At 42.4% G+C, this 12,703-nt stretch overlaps 2 protein-coding genes across 8 annotated transcripts in view; one reads left to right on the top strand and one right to left on the bottom strand.

Annotated features, from left to right (window-relative positions):
- Positions 1-12,703, top strand: part of PLEKHJ1 (pleckstrin homology domain containing J1) — a 94,195-nt gene that overhangs the window by 38,905 nt on the left and 42,587 nt on the right. Inside the window, exon 7 of one of the 4 annotated variants that reach the window (XM_030540305.1) lies at positions 12,560-12,604. The exons of the other annotated variants lie outside the window; for them this stretch is intronic. Coding sequence (XP_030396165.1) covers positions 12,560-12,589 — 30 coding nt within the window. The 3' untranslated portion in view covers positions 12,590-12,604. Of the gene's footprint in view, positions 1-12,559; positions 12,605-12,703 lie in introns of those variants that run through there. 4 annotated transcript variants of the gene reach the window in all.
- DOT1L (DOT1 like histone lysine methyltransferase) overlaps positions 1-12,703 on the bottom strand; it is a 96,079-nt gene that overhangs the window by 19,202 nt on the left and 64,174 nt on the right. For 3 of the 4 annotated variants that reach the window (XM_030540301.1, XM_030540299.1, XM_030540302.1), the window contains exons 13-21: positions 11,989-12,072; positions 10,943-11,177; positions 10,329-10,442; positions 8,234-8,325; positions 4,565-4,666; positions 2,923-3,060; positions 1,932-2,057; positions 576-1,060; positions 177-300 (exon numbers count right to left, since the gene is read on the bottom strand). In XM_030540301.1, coding sequence (XP_030396161.1) covers positions 177-300; positions 576-1,060; positions 1,932-2,057; positions 2,923-3,060; positions 4,565-4,666; positions 8,234-8,325; positions 10,329-10,442; positions 10,943-11,177; positions 11,989-12,072 — 1,500 coding nt within the window. The remainder of the gene's footprint in view (positions 1-176; positions 301-575; positions 1,061-1,931; positions 2,058-2,922; positions 3,061-4,564; positions 4,667-8,233; positions 8,326-10,328; positions 10,443-10,942; positions 11,178-11,988; positions 12,073-12,703) is intronic. The other variant, XM_030540300.1, reaches the window with a different exon arrangement.

The raw sequence follows: 12,703 nt of genomic DNA on the forward strand, positions 1-12,703 counted from the left end.
TCTTTTGACGTCATGGACATTTCCACTTCATATTACACCCAATGCTGAGTTGGCTTTTTCTATGGCTACCAGAAAGAACAGAGTCCACACCTTCTAGCCTAGAACTTTTATTTCTTTGCTCCGTCAGAAGCATTTCTGTTGACAGCTCTGTGCAGAGAAGCCAACACATTCCTTACCTTCTCGCCTGCAATCGGTAAGGCCGCTGGGGAAGAGGGCCGAGTTTCCTGAGGACTCAGCTTTATCCCATTTGAAATGCCAGGGCTTGGATATGTAAGGCCATTCTCTTTTACATGGTCAGCTCTGGAACAAAGATGTACACAGTCAGCTTTTTCCTCCTAATGCCTTTTGTCCAAAATGAATTCCTATTACAAACTCAAGGCATTATTGCCTTGCTTATCTGATAAACTGGCACTGCTGGATATACTGGCTTACAGTTAAATGACTATGCCACAAAGCTTTACCACGCTAAAATCTAGGCCGAGATTCTATTTTCTTCTACTGTCTAGGTTTATTACCAGCAACATGACAAGCATTACCACGCCGCATTTCCCAACACAGGAACTGACCACTCTCACCTCTGGTGTATCTCATTAGTTGTTGCTTTTCCATTGACTGCATGGTCCTGATTCAAGTGTCTCCTTAGGGCTATCTTAGCTGGGGAAAACCTGGTGTAATCAGGTAAGGACAAGCTTGCTGTCTTGTCCACCTTCTGTCTGCTGCTGTGGTTTGGGGTGCAAGGAATTATTTCTTGGTCCAGGTGAGAGGTCATGTATTGAGGGGTGTTCTGCTTGGAAGAGGGCCTGCTAAGAGCATTATGGATTTCATAGGGAGTAGCATGGCCATTCATGGACAGTTCAGGGCTCATGCCGTTGATGTGGGGCATAGGAAATTTAGAGCACTCAAGCTCAAGTTGGAATCTGCCGTGATCAGCCTCGGGCTCACGGCTTAAACGGTTTTTATTGCGTAGCTGTACCGACAGAGACTCATCAGGAGGCATATACGATTTCAGCTGCATGAGCTCCTGCTGCCTTTGACTTTTCTCAAGCTCCACAATGCTGATCTTTAAATGAAGAGGAGGACAAAGATTAAAGACTGTACCTAAGAATAATACCACATTTTGGAGTTTTCCCTTCCAGATGCTTCTCAGAAAAAGTGTCCCCTTTTTTGGTGATAACTCAAAGCAAACAATCTATGATTTAAAAAACAAATTTCAATACACTGCTCTGGATTTGTGAAACAAAAGGTACAGGTAGAAAAGAGAATGTTCAAACAGACTACTAGGAAACATCTTCTAGAGCATGTCAGACAATTTCCAATAAAGAGTCTGTAAAAAGTCAGGTTTAAATAAAAATACAGCCTAATTTAACACTATTGGATGGTGGGGGAGGGGGAAAATGACACCTCATACTAAAAGTGTCCAACCATGTGCCCGATAACACATTTGGACTGGGTTACCACTTCTTATGAGAAGCCAAGAGAACCAACCCCATTGTGAAAAGAAAGGTCCTTTTGGCAAGATGTTTGTGTGGAAAGTGATGTCTGACATGAGACACGCACACAAGAGATACAATATAGGAGCAACGGAACGAAACAGAACAAAACCAGTAGGACCTTCCTTTTCACTAGACAAAGCATTTTAAGGACACAGAGAACAGCTGATAAACCAATGCTCAGGTTCAGAAGCCCAGAGCAATACTGGACACCAAGCAAAGTTCCATTATTTGCCCTTTATATAGCTGAAAGATTATCGGCAGCTTTGTTCTTTCTAGTTTTATCAACCCACCTTCTAATTATTTTGTCATACTACTACCATGGCAGCAGGTTTATGTTCCAATGTCATGTAATGCAAAAAAAAACAACACGTGCCCTAGCGGGAATACTGACTGAATACTACTTTGAGCTGGTGGCACTAAATTTGCTCCTGGTTCTACCTGCAATTCCAAACAGTGCTTTTGTTTCTCAGAAATCTGATTCTTCAGTGCCTGCTTTTCCTTCAGTAAGCTCTCCAATGACAGCGTCGACCAATCCAACTTCAGTTCTTCGCATCGTGCTTTAAGCTGCAATAAAGGCTTGGTCAGTGGCATGTTTCACAATTCCAAACTATCAGTAGAGCAGGGCAGAATTCCATCCTCCTTTCCACTGAAATTTGAAGGGAATCTTCTATCATACTGAAAACTAGCTCTCAATTCAAGGCAAATATTGCAGCTTTACAGAAAAATTAGTTTCCAATCCCTGTTTAAGCAGCCGGAGTTGGGGCTTATAAGGCTAACTTTATTCAACATCCCTAAATGCTTCTGCGTACAGTTTCTCCCACCCTAATATTAACTGTGTGAACTGCTGGAAGTAACGGATGTATAAACAATAGCTACAGCCAAGCGAGCCCTGGGCAAACTTCTTGGCCACAGTGTTCAATCACCTCAACTTCAAACTGCTATCCCATATGCGCAGAGCATGTCAGCACAACTGTGTACCGTGGACAAGGCTGGGGCCACCCAAATGAGCTGTCACGTCAGAAAACTTCTGGATTTAAATGAAGATGCCTGTGAGAATGGACCACCCACCTCACTCTTTGGGTCAAGAGTCATTCATCTGAGAATGATTAAGAAGGAAGAGAAAGAAAAGAAAGCAACTGGCATCTGTTCTCAGAAGCCAAAAGGTCTAGGACTAGAGAAAAGCTACAGATAGCATAGGAACTAGACAGTGAGCACAAGAACTGGACATACAAGCTCTTCCCATCACCAGCGTAGCATTCTTTGGATAGACAACATTCTTGGAGGCTCTAGAGGAACTAAGATTTCCGTTCAGTTTTTGTTCTCATTAAGATATAAAAGGGAAAACAGCAGTTCATGACCTGCCTTCTATATATAAAATGGCCATCACTTGGCTCACACATTGCTAGTCAGATGGAAGCACGGTACGTACCAGCTGCAAGCTCTGGTTCCTGAGTTCACTGTTATCTTTCTCCAGCTGCTTTGTCTGTTCCTTCAGCTGCTGGTTGTGAGCAGAGATCTCCTTCTGAGCCTGAATCAGGTCATTATATGTCAGAGCTTTAACTCCCAACTACAGGATGAGGGGAGAAAGCATCAGATTCAAATGGGATGCAGTATTCCAATTTCAGACAGTCTGCACACACATATAGTAATAACATTTCACATTTCTATACTGCCCATCATTAGGGGACTCACGCCACTTGGACAGTCATTATTAAAACTTCCCAACGCTTCTGAGAGGCAGCGTATCACCATCCTCATTCCCACTTTACAGATGGGGAAGTGAGGCAGAGACGCGAGATACCTTGTATAGTCACAAGCAAGTCATTGGCAAAGCTGGGAATACAAACTAGGAGTTGACCCCTAGTAGGACCACATGATCACCTGTTTATGCAGTGAAGCAGCATGCTTCTTTGCAGGCCTTTGAACTTTCATTTGACTTATCTGCATTTGTTAAGGTGGTGTGGTACCCGACAGTTTGTCCCAGTGTACCCTCCCCCATGCTTTTTAGAGCCACTATAGGGAAACAAGACGCTACTGTGCCTCAGCTTCCCCATCTGTAAAATGGCAACAAGGCTGAGCTCTTTTGCGAGACATGAGCACTACAGATGGAAAGTGCTGCGTGAATCCTGCTAGCTGCTATATTATTACTGTGCCACCCAATGTTATTGGTAGTACCAGAGCAGCAAAGACTTTCCAAATGAGGTCAAGGCCGGATAGTACTAGACCAGCCCAAAGAGTTCACAGGCTAAATAGACAAGACTGACAGCAGGTGGAAGAAGTATTGTCCCAGAGATCACATGATTTGCCCGAGGTGTCTCACAGTCTGACCGAAGCAGGAACTGAACCCAGATCTCTTGCAGTCCAGTGACTCAATCACAGGACCAATTCAATGAAGCTTTGAAGCCTGTACTGAGCAGCACAGTAAGGACTATGTTGTGCATAAAGGGGATGTAGTCTGGTTTGGGTAAGTATAAACGAGTTCTCCAGATGTGCAGTTACTGATTAATTCCACCACCGTTATTTATCAGAACAGTAGAGTACTGTGTCAATCTTTATGCTGCAGGTGAATGAAATCACTGCTTCTGGGGTGACCAGAGATTTTTATTTGATTTCTTTGTTCAATTTCTAAGTGTGTTCTGTTCTCCCACTTCATAAGCGGACGTGGTCGGTGCACAGGGTCATAAATCCACAAATAAAATGGCGTAGTGACATAACACCAACACCAAAGCCTGTGGCTCAACCGGGGCAGGTGTGCACCTTTTGGAGAAAGATTAGGCAGACGTGGCACATCTACTCAACTAGGGAAAATGAATGTGCTTTCTATGTTCTCCTTTGTTACTTAATGGAAAATCAGCCCTGCGGACTGTCACTAACACCCCTTCTGGGATCAAAGTATGGTGGTGGGACTGGTAAGCTATGACCTAAGCAACAGTGATGGACCGGACAGAGAAGGAAATCCATTCCATTGTGCAGCCACCTACAGGTAAGAGCCAAGATTTCAGAGCCAGAGTAACACCTCAGGAATGTTGGATTATTAATTTCCAACAAGGATATTTCTCTGCAAACCATACCTCATCGAGTTTCTGTTGAAAGAGCCGTTTAATTTCCTCTTTCTGTGCCTGGCAGTGGGTGAATAACTGTTGTGCTGTCCCCAGCAACTGAGCATTCTTTTCCTGGAAAAGTTGTTTAAAAACAAAAAAAAAAGGAGAAAAAAAAGCAGCAAAGTTTATGTCAGACTCCCACTGGAATGTGTGTGGGAAGGTCCATCTCAACAATTGGCATTTCAGTGATATAGATGCTTACACAGACAAGAAGAACTAGGAACCCTATCGTACGAGTGAGATCTATTTGCCCGTGGCATGCTCTTCCAAGATAAACACAGGAAGTCCCATCACCTGAAATATTAAAAACTGTACTGGACAGTTAAGAATGGTCCTGCACGAGAAAAGAAGAAGAACTAGACTTCTTCATAGACCCTTCCCTTCTCTAACTTCAGCAGTTCTATATTTGCTAGAATTTAACATTGTGGGTGAAACCATATTTTAAAACAAAGTACACAGATATTTATTTATAGGCTTTTTGTAGCATTCATCAGGATAATCTCTCCGCAGCTCAAGCGCCAACCACATTTTATATATGAGAAACTGAAACACAAAGAGGTTAAGTGACTCATCAAGGACACACACTAAGTCTGTGGCTGAGCTGGGAACAGAACACAGATCCCCCAGGTTCAGACAGAACATTCTTCTTCCAAGAATTTCAGTAAACAAAAGTATGTCAGGGAAAAATCAGAAATATGTTAAGTCGCCTCCTAGAGGAGCCCCTCTCAAATTTTTAATATAGAATTCCTTACACTATCTGCTCTCCCTTTGATTTCTAGGACAATTCATGCATAGAACATTCACCAGACCGCCACAAGGACTCCTTACTCCCATGCTCCCTACACCTGCAAAGGACAGGAGTACACCTGGGCAAAGAGGTTCAAATTTCTATGAAATACAACAGCGTGGAGGGGGAAAGAAGCCACACATTTGTGATTCTTCCCCATTTATCTCCCAGTTCTAGAGGAAATTTCTGCAGAAGCAAAGTATTCACTACCAAGAGTTGAAGAAAGGAAAAAGAAGGGGCCTTGCACTCATGAGCTATTCATCTGGTTAAGGAGCAGTGTTCTACACATGGGGAAGAATACAGGAGTATTACATTTGACCACAATCAACCCAACCCCCCCCCACCACCTTTGTCACCTACTCCAAGGATTTTGGGAAGGGAGAATGCACAGTCAACCTGGCACTAAATCCATTGCTTAGGTGAGGCTGTGAAATCATTTGTTCTAGGAACACCCAGCATTTCATTAAGAGTTACAGCCAGTACAGTAGCTGCTAGCTCCATCTAAGGGTACATTAGTATACTAGCACTTCAGAAGCTTTATTAAAAAAAGTTACATTTTAAAAAAGGTTTTTGTAAGAAGACACTAAGTCAGAGGCAGTATTATAACCAGTACATACCATAGAACAAGTTATTTAGCCAGAGCAGTTTTGGATTCAGGTTTCACAATTCTTAACTAGGTTAGGGGTTTGTTATAGAAGTGGATGGGTAGGTTTCTGTGGCCTGCTCTGTGCAGAGGGTCAGACTAGATGATCACATTGGTCCCTTCTGACCCTAGAATCTATGAAACTAGTGATTCTCTCAGTGCCCAGTGCTACACTCCATGAAGAGATTTTGACTTACAAATAGAGTTTCACATTTCACTTCCCCAAGGGAGCAAAAGGTGTCAAGATACCATCACCAGCTTGCCCTCCTCCATACAGTCTGAAATCACAAATCCAGTATACAGCACAACAGGCTGTGCAAGTGGATAGAATTAACTTTATACTGCCCATTTTCCTGACACCAAACATGTGGACAGAAGGATTTTTTTGTCCTATTTGTTAGGGGACCATAAGCCGAAGCAGTAGGGGACTGTCAAACATCACTGACAATGGCTCAAAGCACTTCTTGCACAGTGAATGCAGCAAGTGGCATTTGGCCATTCTCAGCCAAGGGGTAACACCAGCCTTTCCATATGGAGAACAGTGCAAATTCTATAAAGTCTGTGAAACTTTATGCTATTACCCTGAATTGTGCATCTCATAAAACCCACCACATCCTAGGAATAATCCAGCAGCATTCTTCTCTGAGACTGCCAGAGGCCTACAAATGGAAGACCCAAGGTGTTGAGGGTTAGAATTTTACTGTGTAGGCAGAGTTGTGTAGAGGAACCATTATTCTGGCTCCATACTCGTAATCCCTATTTACAAGGGCATTAATTAATTCCCTAACGGGCAAAACCATGAAGGAAAAGATACATGATTAGTGAACTTGTACTCCCTCTGCTGGACAGAGAGCTCTATTGCAGCAGAATACTGCAAGTAGAGCTGGGAGACATTTTTTTCCTCAGCAAGTATTTATTAATGTTACCCAAAAATGCATTTTTTTCAAGCACGGAAACTATTTGCAAATTCAGCAAACAGTTTTAGCCAAAAAAAACTGGAAAAGTTTCAGAAATGTCAATTGGACTCAACATTTTGTTTGAATCAACCCAAAGTTTCCATGTTTCATTTTGTTGAGGGGGTAAAAATGGGGGGCGGATCCATTTGGGCTCAAAACAAACAAGGGGTGGGTTTTTTTGGTTCAGCTACTGCACCAAATACTTAGTTGCTCAGCTACAGCTGGAAGCTCATGCATAATAACTTTTTACAACTATTACACTTTCCATTAGGCTCTCAAGCATCTTACAAGTCTCTCTCTAGGTTTTTTAACTGTGCCCCAACTTACGGCTACTTACTCCAACCTGCTCTGTGACTGTTGGCTATTCCTTCACTTTTTGTTTTAGTTCTTCCATTTATTGTAAGGTCAACAAACCAACTTCTTGATGTTAAATTAGTTTGAGGGTTATAGTCTAGGGTTCATTCCAATTCCTGGTTTCTGCACACACTACTGTAGTAGGCATTTTGACTCTGAGGGATTAGCTTTCAATCGACATTTTTCCAGAAAACCAGAATAAGGGCTATTTTATATTCTCTGGCATAACTTTATTGTCCCATATGACCCATCTGCGATCTCAGAATAGCACTTACTGAGCCACAATTACCTGACAGATTGGAAAAGACCATCTTGTGTAACTTTTGGTCACTGCCTCTCCTGAAGCTCATCAAGGAAAGAACTGATGTTGAAACGGTGGTACTTTAAAGTGTGACCCTACTTTCTCTTTAAAGTCATGTTTCTAAGTGCTATCTGTCTGCTATTGTTTAGTGTTGGGAGAACCCTCATTTTCATCTGTATAAGTGATCCCATATTCAGGCGAACAGCTCAACCATATTTAACAGAGTTTAATGAAAAGGACTTTAACAATGAATTAAATCTGGACAATCCTGTGAAAAAAAGTGAACCTTAACCCCATTTTACAGGGGAAACAGGGACAGAGGTGCAAAGAAACTTCATCAAGGTCAAACAGTAAATTAGTGGCATGGCTGAGAACAGAAAACAGGCCTCTCAGTCCCGTGTCTTATCCAGAAAGGCATCATCTTTTCTTAAGCAGGGCCCTTCAATTCTGTCAGGGGCTAGAGTGGAATTGGGTAAATACAGATCCAGAATTCTGGGTCTCTGTGGCATTTTCTCAAGTATCTACGGAAGGGGATGCAGAGGCTGTACACCCATCGCTAGAAACTATCAGGAGACCAATAAAAGAAAAAACCACTCACCTTTTCCTGCTCCAGTAACTGTTGCAGGTTTGCTTTGTACTGAGGAGTTTTCATGTACGCCATGAACTGCATGTACTGGATCTTAAAAGAGTCTGTAACACAAACACGTGGATGACAACTTTATTTGGCAGAAGGGGAGGAAAAACAATTGAAGACTCGTATTTTGGACCACAGTTTGGCATGGGTTAACACGTACACTGAAACTCTGGCTCTCACTTTGGTGAATGCTGAAAGCTCCTAGTTACAAAGCACGCTGAGCTCCATTATTTTAAATACAATAGTTTTGCTCTAGAAATGGTTATTCCATTAATGTGCTTTCCTTTGCAGGAAAAATAATGTTTTAAGAAAACTAACCTCGAACTTTCTCCAATAGCATATTACTTAGGAGTCTTAGCTGGTCTGTGTGCCATCCATTAACCACATAGATTAGCTCCCTCATTATAACATTTCTAAGAGCACATTTTCAGGAAGCAGACAGGAAGCTGATGGACGCTAATTATGTGTGTGTGTTGAAAAAGGAGTTTCTTAATGGGCTTTAATGCAAGGAGGAGCAATAAAACAGGAAACCCATTATAATCATGATAGAAATGCACTCAGAGTGCTCCAGCATCCTTGCAGTTTCACAGCCTGGGGTCATTCTGCTCCTTCTCCTTCACAGCTAAATAGCTGATAAACTCTACTTGTTCTTTACAATACCCAATATTCTCCTCCTTCTTCTCCATCCTCACTGCCAAAACCTTGGTCCATGCTCTGGGCATGTCTTCCCTTGATTAATTGTAATCTCCCTAATCACAATGCACCCCTCAAGTCTATCCGTCAAGCCATGGCTAAAGGCATCTCTCTCACCAATTCCCTCCCACCATGACAGTACATTCCTTGATCTCTTCACTGACCTCCAATTTCTTCCTAACCTTCAAGGCGCTGTTTCTTACACAGAACTCACCCCTTGTTGCTTCCTATACTTTGCCATTTTAACTCCTCTTACTGCTCTCCAGGTCTCCCCCTAGAAAGAACGCCACATCTTTTCCTCACACCATCTTTTACATCTGCAACAGACTCCCTGACCATTATAGCCTCACTGTCCTCCAAAACCCTGAGAGCATCTGATTTTGTTTTTCTACTTTGCTTTCTGGTTCTGGGAAAACACAGTTCTCCCCCCCCATATTCCTTATTCATTAAATTAAAGCACCATCTTATTTTAAAATAATGCAGAGTTGTTTCTGGACAAGCAGTGTCTGTCCGGGAAAGTAGTACAGCTTCCTGCTGAAGCCAGGCTCCTTTTCTCTCGTGCCACATGAGAGCTGAAACCCAGCCAAATGCAGTAAATGTAGACCAAAGCTTCAACTTTAGCAACATGCAAAAGAACGGACACACTGGCAACGGTGGAGGCTCGAAGAGAACTGGCAAGTGCTCCCTTCCCTTCTGCAATGTTATGTATGCAAGACAAAGACTCACTCTAGGAACAACCTCGCCTTAGTTGTCAGAGGTTTAGCATCTTCAGTGTAAAGGTTCTTGTAACAAGCAACATAGTTGCCAACATGGTCCAAATTTTTAAAATGACATTTTATTGACTTGTGTTTTAGTGCTAGTGAAATACCCCATTTAAAAAGGCAATGGAGACTAAATCTGATTTATCTACAAGATACATACAGCATGCACCCCCTTTGCCCATGCCCCAATGGACCTCATCATTATTCTGAAGGGACTATCCCTAAGAGCAAAATGGCCTTGCATGGCACGTTCAGTCCTCTGCTGGAATTGCCAACAAAGGGGACATTAGGCCATTTGTTATGTAGGAAACAAAATAAGACCTCCTACCTCAACCAGTTTCACAAAGGCCAAACACCTGCCAGGGTACTGATTTTAGGGGACCTCAGGTGAAATACTCCATATCCCATTACCAATATTTTGCACTTCACTGTTTTGTATTAAAATATACCTTCCTTCTCCCAAAATTAAAGCTTTGGTGTTTCAGTTTGCCTTGAATCTTTATAGCACAACAATGTGATACATGACAACCATCACCCAGACAGCAAACTGATCAACCCATTATTTACTCCTTTCATTCTCTATGCCTCAGGAGGGGAACTCTTACCGAGCAGCTTCTGTAGTGCAGGTGGGGTAGGAGTCACCAACAGTTGGTTAGATGAATGCCGTTGTACTTTAGGAGGTAGTTGGTAATATGGACTATGAGGTGACTTGTATGCATCTAGAGGAGAAAGTAATGCAGACCACGTTTTAATAATGAAACATAGCTAATGAGGAAGATGCCCTTTGCCATTAGGGAATATGTTTTTTACAGCACAGGACCCAGTAACTTGGTTAAGACCCTCTCATGCAACAGATCAGCTTTCGAAATACACTCAGGATTTGTGCCCAACACATCAGTGAAGGCAAACTCTGCCAACCCCGCTGTTCTGCCGTCACCTCACCCCTCCCCGCTTTCTGGAGACATCTGGATTAACATTAGCAGCCAGCTGTCTGAGTGTCAATCATCCCACCTGGAAAGCAGGTGATACAATGACACAATGCAATAGGAAACAGGGAGAGGAGGTATGCGAAACTGACTGGAAAGATTTAGATGTGTATGGTCTCCGAATGAAGAGCTCTGAGCATTCACTCTTAAGAGTAAAAACTTTCCTGGACGCTAATTGAGACTCATATGGAAAAAGGCTCTTCCGCTGACAACTACTGAACTCCTCAGCTTACCCTGAGGAGAGGATGAGGGTGTCTGTGACACAGTTTGAGCATGCAGAAGCTCTAGTGCAGTTTGGTTCTTCTTGGTCTTGCGCTCTGTATTTGCAGCGTTCATTTTCTTGGGACGCCCTCGCTTCCGCCCTGCCATTTTCCTTCCTTTCTTACTCAGCTTCTTCTTACGTGCTTTGGAGGGGGATGTCTTTTTAACTGCATTTGTCCCAACTTTTTCTTCTTCAGCACCAGAATCCTAAATAAATTTTAAAGAGAAAAAGCTTTCTAATACTTAGCAGTTTATATTTGCAGAATCTCAGTTAAACTGTACCACCCCCTTCTGAAATAAGCAAGCATCAACCCCATTTTACAGAAAGAAAACCGAGGCACGCAAAGATTATGTAATTTGCCTATGGCTACAATGAGTTAGTGGTCAAATCTGGGATTAGAATTGTCCCTGGCACCCAGTATGCTATGCTCAATCTACTACACTGCCTCTCCTCTGGATCTAGCCATTACAGAGCAGGGTTTCCCAAACTGATACATACAAACTTGCTGCTCACGGGGAGCCTTATTTCAAGCTACCAAACTGCACAGAAATAAAAACTGAAGTCACACTCAAAATTTGCCTCCTATTACTTTTCCATGTGAGCAATTGCTGCTTTTATAACAGGGGTGTTAGGCAACTGTGAATAGGAAGGGAGGTAGCTTGTGCATTTATGGCTGGGAAAGCGTGTGGTCCACATACCAAACTATTAAAATGTGGCATGGCCCTTGAAATGTTTAAGAGCCCCCACTCAAGAGTAAGGGCATGATAACACAGTGAATGAGACCAGAAAATCTACTCTGGAATAAACTATTCCAGAAGAGCTCACAAACAGCACTAATAATTCTGGAATAAAGTGACTTTTATTGCTGAACAGTGTATCCATGCAGAGAGCTCTTCTGGAATAGATTTTCAGATCAAACTCCCTATGTAGACAAGCTTTTATTCTTGGTGCAGCCCACAAGCTTGCGCAATAATAAAGAGAACATGTTTTTGTGTAAATATCCAAGAGGGAGTTGACCTTATTTTCTTGCACCTTGGTTGGAGTAGTTGTGTTGCTCTTGTTTTCTCTTTGCTGACGACGTCTAGCTGCCTCTTGTTCCTCCTGAAGGCAATTTAAACAATGGCATTAAAAAACATCCACAAATAAGCCCAAAAGATAGTTGCTATATTCTCCCTTCTGAAGTACAGACTCCAATCTTGCCAAGCTAGTTCCTCAGGGATAGCCAAGGATAATCACACTGACTAGTCCTTATATGTTAATAAATGACAGAACATCTTTTCTTAGTAGGCAGGAAGACACTGACTTACCCTCAAAAAGAACAAGAGTACTTGTGGCACCTTAGAGACTAACAAATTTATTTCAGCATAAACTTTCGTGGGCTACAGCTCACTTCTTCGGATGCACAGAATGGAACACACAGACAGAAGATATTTATACATAAATATATGTCTGTAGCTGTAGCCCACGAAAGCTTATGTTGAACTAAATGTTAGTCTGTAAGGTGCCACAAGTACTCCTGTTCTTTTTGCAGATACAGACTAACACGGCTGCTACTCTGAAAACTGACTTACCTTGTTCCACACAATAGCAGGTGGAAAAGGAAGACAACCTGAATTAGCTTTATGAGCTACACTATATTCCCATGGCAGTCTCCTAAACAGCATCTATGCAGGTAAGCAATCATAAGGGAGGGAGAGAGGGCCACAGACTTTCCACCTTAATGAGTAGGTCT

The sequence above is a fragment of the Gopherus evgoodei genome, chromosome 22, assembly GCF_007399415.2.
Source record: "Gopherus evgoodei ecotype Sinaloan lineage chromosome 22, rGopEvg1_v1.p, whole genome shotgun sequence".
Taxonomy (NCBI): domain Eukaryota; kingdom Metazoa; phylum Chordata; order Testudines; family Testudinidae; genus Gopherus; species Gopherus evgoodei.